General features: G+C 43.3%; 1 protein-coding gene across 2 annotated transcripts in view; it reads left to right on the top strand.

Annotated features, from left to right (window-relative positions):
• Window positions 1-1,317: 1,317 nt before the first annotated feature.
• The window catches only part of LOC110503601 (RNA-binding protein Nova-1), a 63,293-nt gene continuing 43,045 nt past the window's right edge, over window positions 1,318-21,565 (top strand). The window contains exons 1-3 of one of the 2 annotated variants that reach the window (XM_036961329.1): window positions 1,318-2,212; window positions 4,084-4,158; window positions 12,484-12,627. In XM_036961329.1, coding sequence (XP_036817224.1) covers window positions 2,056-2,212; window positions 4,084-4,158; window positions 12,484-12,627 — 376 coding nt within the window. In that variant the 5' untranslated portion in view covers window positions 1,318-2,055. The remainder of the gene's footprint in view (window positions 2,213-4,083; window positions 4,159-12,483; window positions 12,628-21,565) is intronic. The other variant, XM_036961330.1, reaches the window with a different exon arrangement.

The following is a 21,565-nucleotide window of genomic DNA, read 5'->3' as shown; positions in this document are numbered from 1 at the left end:
TGTTCTTACTATGCCTCATTGTAAAAATAGTTTATGGGCTAGGCTACTTTATATTTTCGATATTACTGTAGCAGGCAACCACTAAAAAGATAGCTGAACAGTATAGGTCCACAACATGGGCTGAAAAAAGTAGGATACTGCGCAATTGTTTCTTATCCGAACTCTGGCGGTCCAATAAAGTGTTTTTATACATCTGCCTTGGATTTGCCACGTATTTCTACACATCAAGCGGCGTATTCTCGGAGAAAACCGAGATGGCTCAAGGCTGAGAATTTCACAGCAATGTGAAATCGTGTGAGATCCCTGCTTGTGTGTAGGCCACGGTCGACGTAATGTCACCTTGACGAGAATCTAGAGGAGCACGAGGGGCGCTCAGCATCTGTCTAGGACTGGACAGGGACAGGGAGAGAGGGTGTGTGCCGGCAAGTGTGTATGTGTGTGACAGAGGCAGTAAAGCCCGGCTCGGAGTGTTCGCGCGCACGGAGGATCACCTCCATTTGGTTTCTTCCACACGGAGATGGCTGGATTCCACACAGGTAGTAAGTAGCCTACTAAATACTTCCAAGTTTCCTTTCCTATAGGTAGAGCAGTTTTTGAAAAAGGTTTATTTTAGAATCTGTTAAGGGGTGTAATTATGTATAAATATTTAGTCAACCCTGTTATGGCAATTATAGGCTGTAGGTCTACACTATAACATAGGCGAATAACATAATAATTATGCCTACCCTAATAGGCTAATGTATTATTAATGGTAATAATAATAATAATAATAATAATAATAGTAATCTCTGACTAAGCCATTTCATCGTGGCTGTTTTTTATTTTCATAAAATGTGCACGATAAGAATTCCAGTGAATGAGGCACTGTGGAGCGCCGTTAGAAGTTACGGCTCCAAATCAGCCTAGATTTACATCTTCCTGTACATCTTCCTGTGCATCGACCCTTGGTTAGTTGTCCGATTTTCACTAGATGGGATACAGCTTTTCTCAGATTTGACATTTCATAGCAAGTTAGGAGAACTTACGCAGCAGGTTAGGATAATTAACGTAGCAGGTTAGGATAATTAGGTTAAGTTTAGGAAAAGAGTTAGGGTTAGCTAAAATGCACAACAAAAAAAAATCAACTTTTGACGTTAATTTGACAAAATCTGTATCCCTTCTAGCATTGACCTAGTTGTCCCCGACACCTCCTCTTTCTTTATCATGTGACATTTATTTTATACTCTGTTTGCCGGAGAAAATCAGTTCATCCAATCGCGTTTCGAGAGGGGCGGCTCGTTTTCTCAACATTTGACAGGGATGATTCTGATCCTCGTGACGTCACCCGATACCCTGCGCTCCTACAGTCAGTCAGCGAAGGGATGCTCTGAACGAACGATTGCAGCATCTTTCCTGAGAGACTACAAACAATTCGCATCTCCCTCTAGCTTTGTATCCATTCTCGGCATTCTCTTCCCTTTGGACCCTCCTGAAAACCCACCTCTTGCCCTCCAACATCGACTGCAGGGTGTCTTCATGCACGACAGGACGACCGGATAGAACACCATATTTTTATTTCAGCACTTTTCCTTTCCCTTTATTTATTTAACCTCTTTTGTCGTCTGTATATTTTTGTTTTCATCTTTTATTTTGTTGACCATTGCCTAACCGCAATACAGAGAGGAGCGCCATCGTTCTCCATTGCCTGATAGGAATATTGCAGTGGAGTGAAATAACACATATGAAGAAATTAATGGAAGATTAAATTAGCATACTTTCTACAACACGTTTATAGTATCTGGAACGGGACATAATTTATCTGTTCATTGGATTTTTGTTGAGGTTACGTTCCATACGCAGCGCAAGCATCGTCTTCCTCCGTTAGAACAAATAACCCATACTCTGCGTAGCGTCTCGGTGTTCTCTGAAAAGGCGAGGAGAACGCGCAAGATATTTCATTCGCAAGAATATACGCATTTTCGATTTTTGAATCGCTTCGTCTATTTAAATACATTTTTTTCAATCGGCTACGTTGCATAAAGGGATAAACGCATTTTCACCCAACCTACTTTTAAAATGATGGCCGGCGGGGCAGTACAACAAAACGGGATTTTCTTGAATCCTCACCATCACAATCAACAGCCGCACATGGAGTCGGATCCCCCTGATTCGCGTAAAAGGCCACTGGAGACCCCAACCGAGGCTAGCAGCACTAAACGCACAAACACGGGAGGTAAGTAAAAGATGGGGATGCGAGGGATTATCTCGAATGTGTGAATCCAGGTTATCCTTATGCGCACACTGGGGTAGCACCGAAAAAGGGAAAGGATGGCAGGTTGATTGTCTGATTATCATCTTGATGTGTAGCATGGCTCAACACAACACTAAAACTAGTGTTATTTAGTCATGTATAAAACAACATTTGAAATATATTGCATCTTGTTGTAGTCTTTTTTTCATTGCATCTATTTACAAAATAAGGAAAATCCTTTGTGTTGATGGAATGAGTACAATGAAGGGGGTGAGTGAGAGGGTGCTGATTTGGAGGGAACCCTCAGGTCTCATGTACACTCTTAGAAAAAAAGGTGCTATCTTGAACCTAAAAGGGGTTTTTCATTCATATTTTATTTCACCTATTTGGAGTTTTACGCAAAGGAAATTGTGGATGTCCAAAATAACAGAACAGTCTCGAAACTACAAATAACTGAAAAACATTCCATTGTTGACCGCGCTCACATCCCTTGCTTTGTGACGGGTCATCGTGTGATAGTCGATAATCTGTCACATAGGCTATGCTACTCTAGTCTCTTTGCGTGCAATTGCTCAAGAAGACAGTAACATTCATGCAGACACCATTATTAGTAGGCCTTAATAAAGGAGCTTACAGTACATGTCGCCATTTCAGTGCAACATTGTCATCTGCTATTATGCAGTCACTGCTTATGCATCATTGTCATTGTAGCATTAAAAATACTGCAACGCTCATTAAAAGAAAGGCTACGTTGCCATTGAATACATTCCAATCATGATTATGTTCACTGGTTGGAGCAAACATGGATGTCACCGTAGGTAATCACCATTTGTTTTTTGTTTACATGCTATCATGCACCAAGGATTATCATCCTCTACTGGCATTATTACTATATCATTAGTATTTACTTTACTTTTGATAGGCCTACAAAACATTTTTGAAGGTAAAAAAAAAAAAAAGTTTTAGAATAGCTATTTTAGTGTGGCACACCTACCTACCACACACATAACAATATCATTATATTTTTTACAACCAGAAATAAGCCTATAGTGACCAAAAAAGTGATTTCCCATAACGCCTTGCGATGATTAAACACTGTCAAGGAAATTAAGTGAGACAGCTTTGTTAAAAGGAATCGATGCACAGCTGCACATATCTAAAAACCATGCAGCACTCTTGGGAGACATTACCAACACACACATCTCATCCATTTGACCAAATGAAATGTCTGTGATTACGAGAACAGCTAGAGTACAGTGGCCACACTTTCCCATGGAGTATTGTAGTCAACAGACGCCCAGTCAAAATATTTACACACACGCATCTACTCAATGAGGTTGTTTTTGTTTACACATTGGAGTTGCTTTCTCTGAAATTATATAAAGAGCAATATCCTGGAAAGATACAAGCTCGATAAGAATACATTATAAAGGCATGCTTAAAAAGCAGTAAATCGTTATAGCAGTCGGTTATATCGAGTTCAGTGTTACCAACCACTTCAATAGCTTGATGTTTTAATATTTGCGTCACACACAAACATTTAGAAATGGTTAACTAAAAGCTTTACTGAGACCTTTCTAAACAATACTCTCGTGATCATAATACCCCAAAGTGATTGACTGTGTTCTATAGCAGAGCAACCATTGATACTATATGTAGGCTAGCTGGCGGCCTGTCCATATTGGAGCCCAATAGCTTAATCAACAGGCCTCGTGTGCAGGTTGTTTGTGGTTGAACAGAACCAGTACTTCAGGACATTGAAGCTAGTTACAGGGGGGTACAGTACCTCATAATCATTTGTGATAACATTAGTTTTGCCACACACACACAATGTGCTTCCTCTTCCTGTATAGTGGCCTTCCTGCAGCCCCTTTTTGAAACTGAAGGCATTGTATTCCCTCACCAGGAATCACACTCTGAGGCACATGGTAAGAGAGACACTTTGATTTTGTTATTATTCTACTTTCTTTTGCTATTCGCTTACTAAATTACAATATTACTCTAGCAGTTTGACAGTGACATGAATAGTTCCTAAAGAAAGGCAAACAATAGTCTGCAGGCTACAATAACCCAATCTTTTCTGAAACTATTTTGGAAAACCTTTCAATCTGATTTCACATTTTCGGCCTACATCTTTTATTGAGCTAAAGATATCTCAATTCATAAGCATCTTATGTAAATGGACTATCATGGAAGCTTGGATTATAAGCATATCATCTGCAAAACAAATGTAGGCATATGTTTTAAGTTTTATATAACTAAGTCCATAGCATCCATTTTCATGTTAAACTGCCATGCTTATTTTGCCATGCTATTCATATTTGTGGAATTAAACAAGTTATCATATTTATAATATTTGCATATCTATTGCATATATTGTGTATATTCAATTGGTTGTTTATAATTTCATAATTAACATGATCACCTTCATTCCTTTTGCATGAAATTGTTAAAAGGGGGATTGATTGGGAATGATGATAAAGTGGATTAGACATAGTTCAACCTCAATGAATGTTGTGTTCTCTAAATATTGTCTACTTTACTGAATGTTCATCTTTGTCTGAGAGTGCTTTGTGCTGTAGCCTGTAAAGGCTGTGAATCATGATTATATGTTACATAAAGGTGACATTCTTATCAGGGGAAAAATCACTGACCTGGTTTGATTTATTTTACAATCCAGATGCTTGACTTGCTCCCACTGCATACCCATGGGACGCATATTAAGATAGGTCTTCAGCCCAACTCCCCTCTTATAAATAAATACATTATATTCCCCTCTGTCCACTATAATAAGATATGTTGAAGTCATTTTGTAAATGGATGGACTGGCACCAAAGTGTCTTTAGTGGATAGTGGTGAGGAGGCCTTCTAATGGCCTTGCCAAATGACGTGAGGAGACTGGGAATAAGTCCGGGGAGGGGGGACAGAGAGGGGGTGCAAAGATGACGAGGACCCAGACGAGCTAATGATGGGAGGGGGGGGGGGGTGATGATTCCCCAACCCTCCCCCCTCTGGCAGATACCATACACAGCACTGAGCCATCGGTCTATAGGACAGGGCCTTTGATGTTATCGATCGCATCGCTAGTGTTTTGTGTTGCTTTCCCCTCCGGAGCTGAGCGCCTCTCACGCATGCTTAAGTGACTTACCTTCCTTGGATCAAACCGTTGGTGCTGAGGAGAATGCGTCACACTTTCACAGAGTGAAAAACCCCCAAAAGGGAGCACAGCTGGTTTTTATAGAGGCTTTGCATAAACATTTGCAAATTGATCTGTCAATGATGTTGAAGGAGCACCATGAACAAAGAGCAAATATAAGCTTTGCCCATCGCCTACCAATCTCGTAGCCACCCAGTGTGTGTTAGCCCGGGCTGTTGTAGCCGAAACACTTCTCTGCGGCATAGCTGTTTTTCAGCTGAGCGTTTCTAGGCAGCACGGCGCTCTCTTTCTCTCCATCCATGCTAATCATTACTCTCCTTCAGCCCATCACAACTGCTCCCTCTTCTCCACCTCCACCCACCTCCTCATCATTCGCCAGCTGCCATTGACTACCTACCCCCAGCAACCGCATGCAGCCGTGTCTGCCCATCGATTACCATGAACATGAAGGGGGAGCTGCTTCTTCTTCATCATCAGTTTTTTTTTTTTAGCACTGCGTCAAATAAAAAAAAATCCCATTGTAAAGGGCGGGGTTTGAGTTGGGGCGGGTGAAATGGTGGCTTACAATTGGACGCAGGAGTCGCCTGTCTCCTCCAGCAGGTTGCTGAGTGGAAGAGAGGCTTCGCGATGAATATGGATGAGAGTGATGAAAAGAGCGATGCAGAGGGGAAGATCTAGCCCCCTCTCGAAACAGCCGTGCTCGACGAACAATGCACAGCGCCTTTCACACACTCACGCGCTGGAGAAGGAGCGCCACTCAGTATGGGCATTAGCATAGTTCAGATAGCCGTGTCCGGAAAGGCTCAAAAGTAGACACTAGAAGGGGGGACATTTTGAAAAAGCTACACACGGGTTAGACCAAACCGAAACACATTAAGCGCATGGCTACATAAGAAACAGAGGACAGCCACTAGGAGGTTCATACAGATTAACTGGTGACCTTGAAAACACTCCCAGACAACAGAATGGCTACAGATGTGAAATACTTTTTTATTTTGTCTTATTCATGTTCTAGGGTTGACTCAGAGTAGCTCCCATATAGAACCAAGACAGGTGGTTGTCCACTAACTGGTTTGGAGATTTAACTTGAACAAAAGGAGTGGAGGGTGAGACCAAGGCCCGCTCCCCCACACAATCTCCCCAGCTTAAGTGAATTGCATTTTTCCAACACCTCATTGCTTTAGCCTAGCCCAGAATCCCAACCAGCCGCCGACACCAGATCTCCAGATTTGAACCGTCCAGGCTGATGGAGCCTATTCTGGGCTCCAGGACTCCTGGGAGCCCCTAGCAACGGATTTGCTGTGTTTACAAACTAGTTTATTATGTCAGATGCCTATTCATTATTTATTGTTTATTGTACATTACATACACACATAATGACACACACACACACTTGAACGAATGACACTGATCCAACGCCAAGCATACTAGGAGTAAGACATGCGGGATGCATCGTGACCTAGCTGGCTCACTTTGTTGTTTTCCCAATAGAGCACATTGGGAGTGGTGAGTTGGAAGCATTTCTCTAAAACACACATATGCATGCATACACAAACATGCATAAAAACACACACACACAGAATAGGTGACTGATTTTCCTCCATTAAAGGGGCACATCCCCAGTCAGAGGAACTAATGGATACCCTTTTCATCTTTCTGTGTCCAATAAGAAGGAAGCCAGAGGTAGTTTTGCAAGCCAATGCTAACTAGCATGCTAGCAGATATCCATAGGCTTCCAGTCATTGCGCTAATGCTAGTTAGCAATTGCGCTAGCACTAGTTAGCAACTTCCTTCAAACTGCTCACAGAGACATAAAAATGGTATCCACAAGTAGATAAAGGGCCTCATTGCCAATATCTTGACGTATCCCTTTGAGTCTTATGCAATGACAAGTGAGGGGAAATGACTGTGTTCCGGCAGAAATTGTAACTGCTGGGATGTGTCCCTGTTTTTGTTGTGTGAGAGGAAAGAAAACAAAGACCCTTGGCAACCAGGAACCACAATCCTGATGCCTAACATCTGCTCAGGGCGGATCACATCTCTTTCAGGTCTATGCTCATTTAAATCAATCCATCCACAGTCCTCACTGGGATGTATCAGACAATTATTTAAAACCCACAACAGTTCAGCATGAAGCCTCTTCTCACAAAACATACTAATTCAATCTGAGGATCTTGTGCCCTAGCCTGACTTGGCTATTTTCTGACAGCGCCTGGGAAATATATCTGACAGGGCAAGTGGTTTTATTTTTACCTATCAGAGATCGATGTAGAATGTGTGCTTGTCTAGACAGGAGTAGCCAAGCAACTGTGCGCAGTCATCGTGCTTGATTAGTACGGGCTGCATGCAGGTTTATCATCTGAGCAACTGGGACTAGCCATGATACAGGCAAATCTGTATAACAAATTATTAAAGACAGAGACAATTAGAAATAATTTCTATGTATAAAAGTGACCCACTGTGTATGAAAGGCGTGTGTTTACTGTTTATGAGATGTTTATATGGATATTCAGTATGTATGTATGTATGTATGTCCACCTGTCTGTGTGTGTATTTGTTGTATTTGTGTGTGTTGTGAACTTGTATGGTGTAGTTTGTATGAGGGTTCATATGCAGCAGCAGAACCCGTTTGTGTTTGATATTATTTATTCATTCCATTATTAATTGAGGCTGGTTAAAAGTAGACCCATCCCAATCAAAACGAGGTCAGTCTTGGCTTTATTGGGAATCTGGGTCAATGCAGAACGCAGGCAGTTCTGCTGTTTCTTATACTCAGTGCAAGCAGGTTTACTGTCAGACATTGCTGTGTGGGAGAAAACAATTCTGTAACTTGCTTTAAAAGGCCATCCCAGCTCTATGCATGATTTCATTGCTATGACCTTACTCCCAGTTAGAACGGAAAGTATTGTATTTCCTCCTTGTGTAAAGCGCTCTCTGTACATCACCCTTGGGTGGGTTCAACAGACCAGGTCCCAGATGGTGCCAATGGTGCAATTTTATGATTTGGAGAATGCTGAGGAGAACAGCAGTGCTGAGAAAATGATATTTCTAACAAACAGACTCTTTGCACACACACACACACACACACACACACACACACACACACACACACACACACACACACACACACACACACATACACACACACACACACACACACACACACACACACACACAGACACACAGACACACACACACACAGACACACACACAGACACACACACACACACACACACACACACACACACACACACACACACACACACACACACTGCCATCCACAAACAAACAGTCACAGAAAACACAACAAATGGGGGTGCATCGATTAATGAGATTATAGCAGGACCAGTGAGTGTTTTGATGAAAGATAATGAACTCTCTTAATTAGCTGCTGATTCCCCCAGCTAGGCCAAAAACCTCTTATGTCTGCCTGCCTGCACCCCTCTCACCATCTCCCTCAACCAACGCTCTATAAGGTATTCAGTGTTCTTCGTTAGAAATAGCATGACACTCCTGAACACATGCTAAGTCATCAATACAAGAGATGTTGCTATTTTATTGCGACTCAAGTCAAAGTGTGAGTGTAGCCGTCATTATAAGCAATCACTCAAAAGGCAATTGTGTCACAACTCATGACCCCCCCCCCCCCCCCCCCCCACCACCACCATCTTCTCCACATCTTGCACAGTGGATTGATTTCTGTTGCGTTAGTATGGAACAGGTATTATGGCATGTTCCATCCATAGCGTAGCTTGCACATCAACAGTGCATGTGTGTCGTGAAGTGACACAAAACCATGCCCTCGTAATAATAATCCTATTTATATCTGCCGCCTTGGGGGAGGCAACCTGGATTACTTGTGGTGGAATATTAAGAGAGGAGGAGAGGACTGGTTGAGACACTGGGATACAATGTCACCTTAACCCTTCAAACTACCAACATATTTTACATACGCGTATTACCAACTTGGGTCATTTTGACCCCAAGAAGAAACTATTGGAAAAAGCAACATTCATAGAAAAATAACAACTTTATTATTTTCAGATATTTTTTTTTTTTTACCAAAACAGACTATTATTTTAGAAAATGTACAGTTCATTAGCATCTGTAAAACTTAAATAAAAAATGGCGTTATACACATCCACATGAACACTGAAAAGCAGATTTACCATAATTTGATTGTAGTATCATTCAGTTAAGTAAATATTAATTGTGTCATATTTGTGGCAAAAAATGTCTGTCAGTACACCAAAATTTGAAATATGCTACATTTTTGGGACAAAATTGAATTCACCTATTGATCCTGAGAGACATATGGCTTAGTTTTCCTCATTTACATACCCCACAGCCAGCATTAGCATTACTGCTAGTGAAACAATGGGAGTGGTAGGGCCTCTGGCAGGATGCTTCATAAAGCATACCCGAATCCTCAAGTCACTTCAAAATAAATGTTATAGCAACCAAAAAACCATAACAAGTTGCACAAATATAGAATATTGTAGAGTATTAAAGGAATTCTGGTATTTATATAACATTTTTTTTAAATGTTAAATAACTATTTTTCAGAGAATACACACCAATACAGCACTATGTGTACTTTCAGAGGGGAGCTAGCTGGTTTCTGTGTTGTAATTCTACCAAGCATTCATACCACTGACATACTTTTATGAGCTGTTTTGAATGCAACTAAGCATATGTCTAAGGTCATTTAGATTTTGTACACGGTCATACCTAGTTACATGTTATAACCATAGCCAAGTACATAAGGTGCTCCATTTTTGCAGGTGATCTGTCTATCAGGTTAAGATCACTCCAACAGGTCCCCCTCCACCTTCTGAGGATTTGTCTAGCTTAATATTATGTCTCTGGAGAAACCAAATAAATTGTTTTTTAGATTTGCCCTAGAACAGGGATCTCCAACCCAGTTCCTGGAGAGCTACTCTTCGGTCGGTTTTCCTTTTAATCCCTGTTGTAACTAACCTGCTTCAGTTTATCAACTAGCTCGTTATTAGAGTCAGGTGTGCTAGATTTGAATTGAAGCTAAAACCCGGGGGACGGTAACTCAGGGTTGAGTTGAAGGGATTCAGGGTAACTCAGGGTTGAAGGGATTCAGAACATATCGGATTTCTGTATTACAGTTCTATCAAGTATTTACACCATTGGCAGACTTTGTATACCATCGGCAGATTTTTATATTCACAAAAATACGTTTTTTGGGGGGGGTTTTGTACAGTGTCATACGATACGTGATATAAAGAAAGTACCATTTTAGGTGAGTACATGGGGAGCTGTATCTCTACAGATGATCTGTCTATCTGGTCAAAATCACTGATACTGCTCCCCCTCCACCCTCTGGTGGCATGGATAACTTAAAAAAATGTAAAGTCCATATTAAACAATTATTTAGATTTATTAAGAAAAAGTTGATTGACAAATTCATAAAATTAAAAATAAGAATAGAATAAACCACATTTGGGATATGGTCAAAAGTATGCCTTTGAGGTCAAATGACCCAAGTCGGTAGTTTGAGGGTTAAAGTCCCAGGTAGGGAAGAGGCTATAGACCTTAAAGTCACAGTCAGGCAAGAGGCTATAGACCTTAAAGTCACAGTCAGGCAAGAGGCTATAGACCTTAAAGTCACAGTCAGGCAAGAGGCTATAGACCTTAAAGTCACAGTCAGGCAAGAGGGCAAGAGGCTATAGAACTTAAAGTCCCTGTCAGGGAAGAGGCTATAGACCTTAAAGTCCCTGTCAGGCAAGACGCTATAGACCTTAAAGTCCCTGTTAGGCAAGACGCTATAGACCTTAAAGTCACAGTCAGGCAAGACGCTATAGACCTTAAAGTCACAGTCAGGCAAGACGCTATAGACCTTAAAGTCACATTCAGGCAAGAAGCAATAGACCTTAAAGTCACAGTCAGGCAAGACGCTATAGACCTTAAAGTCACATTCAGGCAAGAAGCTATAGACCTTAAAGTCCCTGTCAGGGAAGAGGCTATGGCCGGTTGCTTGCTTAAGGCTTCCGCATGCTTCGGTTCGGCTGGCGCCTAGGTATGTGAGTGTGCTCGACCACTTGAAAAACTAGAAAAAAGCGACAATATAAAAGTTTCTCCATCTTGAGATGCCATAGCCAGTATACACTTCCTCAAACTAGTCATTCATTTTGGAGATCTTAGTCGCGCAATTTTACATCTAACTAGGATGTTTGGTGCAGAATTTCTCAAGTGAAAAGATTTTCATGAAAATGAGTCGTCTATCGTTGAATGGCAACAAACACTTAATTGAAGAATCCCTACTGTTGACCAATCACTGAACTGTTTTGGATAGGAAGCATGTGGACGCTTCAGCAGGCAGGTAGCCATCGCCATACAGAACAAAGGCACTTTTGTTTCAGGAAAGGGGGTGGGTAGCTTTGTTTCCTCTCTGCTGCTAAACCCCCCATTTGCCCACTTTGAAGCAACGCCTTCATGTCTTCAAGCTTTTGATGTTTCAGTTGTGTTCCTACTACAGTAGCCTGTGTGTCTTCTTGTTTTGTCCTATATCCAAGGAGGGTGGGCGGGAGAGCAGTGTACAAGTTTTCCCTGTTATGTGTACAGTAGTTTTGAAACTGGCCAAAGTGTAAGGGACATTTATGGAAACCAGACTGTAGGGGGTAGATGGTATAAATATGGGAGTATGGTTATGCAATGTGTGAGTGTGTTTCCAAAAGCATTACATCTATTTGATTAGATTTAACAAATCCCATAGCCCTTTATTAATAACGGTCTGCCAAGATGATGACAAAGAGCAGATACTTCTGTGAAACGCTAAAATGAGATTAAATCAATTTGTGAAATGATTTACGGCTGTAAATGCATAGAAAGAGGATAGTTGTTGTGGATTGTCGTCATAATCTAATCATGCACTAAGATGATTTTCTGTAGAGTTTAAGGATGCCTGAAGGATGAATGGATAGGTTGAGGGGGAGAAGGGGGGGGTGGGGGTGGGGGGACTGTACAAAACAGAGATGGATGATAGTGGCTGTGTGATTTTAGTATAGGTAGATTGATCACCTAGTGTAGTACATTCTCAATTTATTTTTCCGTTTCCTGCCTGCAGAGGAAGGTGAGTACTTCCTGAAGGTGCTGATCCCCAGCTATGCGGCCGGCTCTATCATTGGCAAGGGAGGACAGACCATCGTCCAGCTGCAGAAAGAGACCGGCGCCACCATCAAACTGTCCAAATCCAAAGACTTCTACCCTGGTGAGTGCTCATTGACCACCTCTATATTTCAATCAATGACGTTGTATTTTAGAGATCTTTCAACATAAATGAGCTTATTTCAGGAGTCTCCTATATGTATTTATTTATTGACCTCTGCCCCTCAAAGAGGCTTCCCCTTTCCCAGACGTGTTGTGTCTGGAACCTGATTCCACTGGGTAACAGACATGGCCTCTGTCAGGGCTCATGCAGCCGTGGATCACATAGGGACATGCGAGTGAACACAGAGTCAAGTTCGCCACAGATACAGGATTAAAGGGTTAGTTAAAGGTGAAATTGTATTTGCCAAAACTCTTAATTCCCTCATGACATGACGTTTTTGCACGGCTAGACACATGAGATGCGCCTCAGCTGTGTGCCCAGCCTGTCAGTGAAGCAGCTTGTGTGCTCGATGAGAATTTGCTCTGAACTTCACAGGCAGGAAGGGATACATTGAAATTATGAGACGAACCAATCGCTGTACATGTTATATCTCTATCGCACTCAATGGGATTCTTGTCTGGACATGTGAAATGGGAGAAGGTGCAATCTGTACATCCTTCTACTGCTAGCCCTGTCAACAGAACAGGCCATCTCTGTTGTATCTCCTCTCCCTGGGACTGAAGACCCCATACTCCAGCCAGCTAGAGCAGATGCAAGGTGCGAGATCCCCACCACCCTCGACTCCCCAAAACATCCCAAACCCTCCTCCCTTATTGGAATTGGCAGTAACCAGTGATCTGATGTTGAGAAAGGCCTTGTTGAGATAGAGATTGAAAAGGGTCACAGAAAGAGGGAGGCAAAGAGTGAAAGGGAAAGAAAATAAAGAAAATGAAAGAGATGGCTGTAAAGGCCCTTTTCTGTCGTCTTGGGGGGAGTGCGGGGGGGGGGGGGGGGGGGGGGGGTGGAGGTGGGGGGTATAGAGGAACTGTGTAAGGGGGGGGGGGGGGGGGGGTGTCCTTCCTCTGCACTGAAGGAGGCATCTGTATGCAAATGAGCACCGGCACTGCTCTTCCTGGCTGACAAATCAAAAGGTCCACCTGCTGCGATGTCCCGTCTGGGGTTTCACCAGGGGGGCACGGAGGTAGGCGCTGGGCAAGGTGGGTGCCGTGGGGAATGATGGGGGGAAAAGTAGAGTCAAGCCAGAAGGAATGGCTGTGTAGTGCTTGAGACTCTGTCCCACAGCACAAGACGTGCTCCTTCAATTCATCCTGGGATAGTGCCTCACCAGCATTTCATTGCCAACCAATTAGTTGGCCACAGCAGTATTGGGCCAAGACAGGCAACCATTCATTATTATAGGAGCCAAGATTTATTAGATACAGCCCCTTGCAAATATAGGCCCCTGCGACATTTACTGGAAAGTAGCGACCATATTTTACTGCGACCTTGCGTCGGCAGAGTGGAGGCCCGCTGCTCTATTTTACAAGGGCTGAAAAAAAATGTAGATTTAAAAAAAAAAATCTCTGTATGACAGCATCATTGCTCATACCTGCAGGTGTCTGGGCCTATAGGGAGAGAAGGTAAAGGATGCTGCAGCCACTCGTGTCATCCATTACTCTTTCTTTGGGGATCACAAGTGGAATAAAGATATTAAGGCATTAGCTATCGCATCCAGAGTGCAATTGGAAATGATCAGGCTTCTCTTTCTCATGCTCTATGTGATATTGAAGTTTGAGAAATGCCAGAAACGGATTAAGAAAGTCAACATCAACATTTCTAATGTCATGCCCTCAGATGGCAATTAGCCTCAAGGCGCTATATGCTCGTTCACTTTCATATGTTAGATACCGGCTAAGGAATACAAGAAGATAGCTAGGTGTTTTCCAGTCCAATTATCATCCAGGTGATGAGCTTACTTGTTCTGGGTCACCTCTCCAGTCTTTGGAAGCTGTCTACTGTCTCCAGAGACTGTAAGTAGGTCAAGAGAACGGTGGTGAGCGTCTCTTCCCACCTTTAATATGAGGACCATTTTGCGTCAAATTTGGGAGATACAAATGCTTATGAACACATGGTTCATAAAGACCACAGCCTTAACATGTCTTTGACCCATGAACCCACCTACAGGTTACCACCTACAAATGTTTGCCCCTGTGACATCCCATCCCTTAGGATGGCCTCCCAGTATGACATCACCACAGGGACGGTTTAATGGGGCTCAAAGGTGATGGTGGAAGAATAAAGAACTCTCCTTTTAAGTGAGAGACAGTTCCCCCCCCCCCCCCCCCCCCCCCCCCCCCCCCCCCCCCCGTCTTGTCGTTTGTGTTCCTAAACGTGGACTCCCTCCACGTTTAGTTTGTCCCGACCAACCGCTCACTGATCTTCCCCTGTCCCTCCGTATCGTTGGAGCGTGGCACCATATTGAAGCTTTGTCTTAATCCTCTGCCATGATTGCATATTTCAGGATTTAATACCTAGCCAACCCCCCTCTCAAAGCATTATCAACATCACTGATTTTTCCCTTCCGAGCCGCTTAGGCTATAAGCTTTTTGACTGAAAGATGAAAAGCCGCAATATTGCGTATCCAACTCGTCTGGCTGAAATGAGTTTCCTGTTTGTTTTCATTTACGGTCTATTTTCTAGATTGAATCATTTTTACCGTCTGTGGTTTAATTCAGTTATTCAGTTAATTCAGTATATCATCTAAATACAATTATTATTATGTTGATTCTGACTGAATTTCAGAAATATTGTGATGAATGTATAGTTTGATGTGCTGTGCTGCCTAACCAAGACCTTCACTATTAATATGAAGTTAGGTTGTCATTATCTAGACTGCACTCTCCCTTTTCATTTCCGGTCAGCCATGTTCCAGGAAGTAGTTTTATTCCAGGAAGTGATGCTGTCCAGGGGAGTAGTTAGATATGGGATGGGGCTAATGGTAGAAGGATACCACTATTTTGACTGTCTTTTGAAGTTATTCTCTGTGAACTCACACCTAGAGACAGGCCAGTTTGATTGGGCTGAGATAGCTGTGCCATGAACTGTTAATGATTTCTGTCATTGATTACTTTTAGAAAACATAGAAAATGTTCCCATATCCACCATTCCCAACATTATGCCACTGGCATACATGTACAGCTCACAGGAGGTTGGTGGCACCTTAATTGGGGAGGACAGGCTTGTGGTAATGGCTGGAGCGGAATGGTGGAATGGTAGCAAATACATCAAACATATGATTTGATGCCATTCCATTTGCTCCATTCCAGCCATTATTATGAGCCGTCCTCCCCCTCAGCAGCCTCCACAAAAGCAGCAATTCTCATTTTAATACCCTCCATCTCCATTTTAAAACAATATCATAAAATCCACAGCACATGGCTGATGCTAGGTCAATGCTATCTAGCTATACTCAGTGCCTGTGTGTATGTCAGCCTAGTATGTAGAGGGTCTTTGTTGAGCACCAGTAGTGACAGTGTCGCCAGCCGTAGAGGATCACAGGCTGGTGACAGGGTGTCCCGCGTCACCGTGGGGACAGAGAAGGTCCCCCTGATCCCACTGGCTTTGTTTTTGTTTTCCATCATGTGTGACGTCACCGTCAAGCCAACGAATGGCCGACTGGCTGAATAATTCCTCGGTGCCAGTCAGTGCCTGAGCGATCACTGCGCAGCCTACCATGCCACCATGGGGCCTGTCACGTCACAGGCAGGCTGCACACACAGGAGCACACAGGAGCACAGGGAGGATTAGAATGATGATGATTAAACTACTACTTATCAGCCTCATCATCCACATTATCTTCACCAGGTTATTGTTTTGATTTGTATGGTTTTCTGGGATTATCAAGGTGGCCTTTATTGACGACAGCTATTTTTGCGACGTATTCAGTTTGCTGGACATTTTGTATGCTTCCTGGTCCACTCCATCACCCAGCTGACTTGTGTAACTAACCCCGAGGCTTCACTCACCTCTGCTACAGCCTGTGTCAGGCCACATCAATCACCCTGCCCAGCCAAGATAGGCATGGCTAATCAATCTAATAGCCACATCCAGAGTGGAGTGCAGGACATTGTAGCTACCTGCAGACATGTATACCCACATGCATTCACCCCAATCTCTCTTCTTCCCTCCTACCCTTTGCAGCTATCCAATTTTGCAGCTCTCTCTCGTGCGCGCTCTCTCTCTCTCTCTCTCTCTCTCTCTCTCTCTCCCTCTCTTGCTTTCTCTCTCGCTCTCTCTCTCTCTCATTAGCTACCTCTCTCTCTTTCGTCTTCCAAGTCTCCTCACTGTTTTGATCTCTCATTCATCTTGTATCCTTTGTTCTCTCTCTCCCTGATCTCTTCAGTCTCTAGGGTGCTGGAGCTTTGCCGGCTCCATGTGCTCCAGCTTTTTAATCAGATATAATAATAAAAAAGAGAAAACTGGGACCGGCCATAAATATACTTCCACCAATATATCCCACAGATCAATTGTGCCGGGAGTGGGAGTAGGGTCTGCAGTGTACTACACCATGCCCGCCTGCTTCCTGCATGGTGAAATATGATTGTCATCCACCCCCCCCCCCCCCCCGACAAACCAATCACTGCATAACCTCCGCTGATCTAACAGGCCTAAGTCTGTGTTTACTTCTGGAAATGAGAACTGTGACTAAGTGTGCAGAGAAAGGCTAAGGGAAGAGAGGCAGTCATCTTTTTCCACCCGGTGAGTTTTATCACACAGTTACTCATATCCCCCCAGACTCCCCCTGCGCCACCACAGCCAGTTAGTCCGATAACTCACACCTAAGTTAGAGTTAAAAAAAGAGCAATGTTTTCATGAAAGTGCTTGAATAAAAAACAAATTTTATGTCATGAAACAAGGTCATTTTTTTTTTAAAGTCATGCAACAAGACTTGTTTAAAGCTCATTTTTCAAATATTCTCTCCGGGAAAAGAATGCAGTGGACAGTGAATCCAGTCATTATCTAATTTATTTTAAGAATCTTTGAATAGGATCCTTTACTGTGTCTAAATGGGGGATATCTGACCCTGTGAATCCCACTCCACAAGGCACCTGCCAATCACAACACCATCAGACCTGGCAACCAATCAGAATACACCTCTGTGGTTGCCGGCACTGTAGACAGACCAGAGCTATCCTGGGATTGGCTGTAGCCGGGCTGGCTGGCAGAGAGGGACGGGGGCTTTTGTTACAGGCCGATTATGTACGAGGGGAGTCGAAAATAGCCCGCCTCAATCATTCCTTTGTGCTGGCATGACAAAGCTCTGCCCCAGCTGTGCTGTCTCCTCTCTGGGACTATGCAACAACTGCTACTGCCTGGCCTAAAGAGGCCCAGACCTACATAGGACTAATCTGCACTAGAGCCTGTTTGTTGGACGGTGTTGATGTAGGTATATTCATATCTATGGTTGAAGGCACAAGTAAAGATATGGCTCTGGGTTTTTTGTTTTTGAGTAAGTAGCTGTATGAATGAATGAGGTTTCTGAGAGAGAAGCTGTATGAGTGGATGATGTTTCTGAGAGAGAAGCTGTATGAGTGGAAGAGGTTTCTGAGAGAGAAGCTGTATGAATGGATGAGGTTTCTGAGAGAGAAGCTGTATGAAAGGGATGAAGTGAAAGTGGAAGGAGAGAGGTGTGCGTTAATTAGAGGTGGAAATGTGTATGTGACAGATTGGGGGAACAGAGAGAATGGGAGGGAGAAAGGGAATGAGAGAGTGAAAGAGAGAGGGATGAAGGAAAGCAATATCCAGTAGATTGAATATGCAGTGATTTGAATATCCAGTGGACTGAATATCCAGTGGTTTGAATGGTCAATGATGGCCCCAAACTGTCAGGGACAATAGAGAGTGGTGGGCCACTATTAATGACAATAGAGTCTTTGACATTGTGACCGCTCAGCCCCTCAAGGGTGGGGGAAAGGGTGAGCGAGTTGGTCTCCCATCTGCCTCAAGAGGGTCATGTCACACCGTGTGTGGTGTGTGGTGTGTGTGGTGTGGTGTAGCGTGCGTGGTGTGTGTGGTGTGTGGTGTGGCGTGTGTGGTGTGTGTGCAGGCAGGCCTTTAGAACTGGACTACAGTTGTATCAGTTTTGGAATGTAATGCATTTGTTTGGTTGCTAGCTTGAGCTCATGTTTGATTGTGTCGTGTAAGTTTGATAGCTACAGTAATTCTACCAGTGGAGGCTGGTGGGAGGAGCTATAGGAGGACAGGCTCATTGTAACGGCTGGAATGGAATACATGAAACCGTATCAAACAGATCAAACATATGGAAACCACGTTTGACTCTGTTCCACTGATTCCATTCCAGTCATTACAATGAGCCTGGTCTGCTATTGCTCCTCCCACCAGCCTCCACTGAAATCTATTATCTAAGGAGATACAAATCCAGGCTTTCTAACTCATTGTACTATCCTAGCAGTTAATCAAATAATGCAACTCACTCTCCATGTCTTGTCAATGCCATGAGTATGATTTGATATAATCACAATATATGTTGTTGTTGTGTACAACCCTGCTAAAGTCAGCAGAATATAGTTGATGGACAACAGACAACCGCTTGCCTATCTCTTCTCATCTTGTCATCGGCTGCATCATTTCTGTGAGTTTATCAGAAAAGTCAGTGGTCTTTATTTAGGTTTGCTTGGCTAAGCAACAAGGTTTGCCTCTTCAGACAAAAAGAGGTGGGGGGGGGGGGGGAAATGTTACTGTGGAACACACCATGAGTGACAGTATAGGAGACAACAAACATTCTGGCTTCAATAACAGAGTCGAATTAGGGAGAGGAGAGAGGACTTGACATGTTCTCTCCTGAAACGTTGTCACAAAGCTCAGCCATACCCACTGAGATGTCTGAATCACCACCACAATTGACTTGCTTTGTGATCTGAATTGAGCGGATGGGATGATATTGGAAGAATTGTGATATATTAGAGAGCTGAAAGGGAGACAGAGAGCGACTGCCTGTGTTCGAGCACAGGAGGTTGGTGGTGCCTTCATTTGGGAGGACGGGCTTCTGGTAATGGCTGGTGCGGAATTAGTCGAATGGTATCAAATACATGGTTTCATGTGTTTGATGCCATTCCATATGCTCCGTTTCAGCCATTATTATGAGCCGTCCTCCCCTCAGAAGCCTCCACTGGTGCGCATGCATGCTTGGGTGTGTATACGTGTGTACGGTGTTCTCGAGGTACAAAGCAGGAGACAACACGCCCCTCGTACTCCAACTCCCAAAACAAAGCGGGTTTTTTGGGACTGCGCTGCACACCCGGTTGCCTTGGTGATCGGAATGAAAGTGACAGTTCCCCAAGCAACAGAGCCCTCTCCCCTCCTCCTCCCCTCGCCCTCTCCCTCCTCCCCCTCCTCTTCCTTCCCCGCCCCAGCAGGTGTAGCAGGAAGAGGAAGATGTCTGTCACTTCTGGCCTTGTGTCTCTGCTAGAGGAGAGGAGAGTGAAGTGGGAATGCGGCTGCGCAGCTCATCTGCAGCTCTCCGTTGTTCGACTCACATCGAGGGCGCACAGATTCAGGGAACCAATGGGTAGCGAACAGTCGTTTCTGTGCGCTCGGGAAAGGATGGGAAGTAAAAACACAACACCTTTTATTCAAGTACTTCCTTGAGAACAGAACTGGATTGTTTCGATGCCTTTTTGGATTCGACAACATTGGGCCCCGAGCACAGTCTCCTGTGATTGCACACTCACAACTAGAGGTCGACCGATTAATCGGAATGGCCGATTAATTAGGGCCAATTTCAAGTTTTCATAACAATCGGAAATCGGTATTTTTGGGCGCCGATTTGTCTATTTATTTATTTTTTATATACCTTTATTTAACTAGGCAAGTCAGTTAAGAACACATTCTTATTTTCAATGACGGCCTAGGAATGGTGGGTTAACTGCCTCGTCCAGGGGCAGAACAACAAATTTTCACCTTGTCAGCTCGGGGGGACCCAATCTTGCAACCTTACAGTTAACTAGTCCAACGCAATAACAACCTGCCTCTCTCTCGTTGCACTCCACAAGGAGTGTTACGCGAATGCAGTAAGCCAAGGTAAGTTTAGCTAGCATTAAACTTATCTTATAAAAAACAATCAATCATAATCACTAGTTGACTACTCATTGTTGATGATATTACTAGATATTATCTAGAGTATCCTGCGTTGCATATAATCTGACTGAGCATACAAGCATACAAGTATCTAAGTATCTGACTGAGCGGTGGTAGGCAGAAGCAGGCGCATAAACATGAATTCAAACAGCACTTTCTTTGCGTTTTGCCAGCAGCTCTTCGTTTTGCGTCAAGCATTGCGCTGTTTATGACTTCAAGCCTATCAACTCCCAAGATGAGGTTGGTGTAACCGAAGTGAAATGGCTAGCTAGTTAGCGTGCACGAATAGCGTTTCAAACGTCACTTGCTCTGAGCCTTCTAGTAGTTGTTCCCCTTGCTCTGCATGGGTAATGCTGCTTCGAAGGTGGCTGTTGTCGTTGTGTTGCTGGTTCGAGCCCAGGGAGGAGCGAGGAGAGGGACGGAAGCTATACTGTTACACTGGCAATACTAAAGTGCCTATAAGAACATCTAATAGTCAAAGGTTAATGAAATACAAATGGTATAGAGGGAAATAGTCCTATAATTCCTACAATAACTACAACCTAAAACTTCTTACCTGGGAATATTGAAGACTCATGTTAAAAGGAACCACCAGCTTTCATATGTTGTCATGTTCTGAGCAAGGAACTGAAACGTTAGCTTTCTTACATAGCACATATTGCACTTTTACTTTCTTCTCCAACACTTTGTTTTTGCATTATTTAAACCAAATTGAACATGTTTCAGTATTTACTTGAAGCTAAATTGATTTTATTGATGTATTATATTAAGTTAAAATAAGTGTTCATTCAGTATTGTTGTGATTGTCATTATTACAAATAAATAAATAAAAATCGGCCGATTAATCGGTATCGCCTTTTTTTTTGGTCCTCCAATAATCGGTATCGGCGTTGAAAAATCA

The sequence above is a fragment of the Oncorhynchus mykiss genome, chromosome 24 (genome assembly GCF_013265735.2).
Source record: "Oncorhynchus mykiss isolate Arlee chromosome 24, USDA_OmykA_1.1, whole genome shotgun sequence".
In the NCBI taxonomy this organism is placed as follows: Eukaryota; Metazoa; Chordata; class Actinopteri; order Salmoniformes; family Salmonidae; genus Oncorhynchus; species Oncorhynchus mykiss.
The sequence above is the reverse complement of the archived record's forward strand: the minus strand, read 5'-3'. Positions and strand labels throughout refer to the sequence as shown.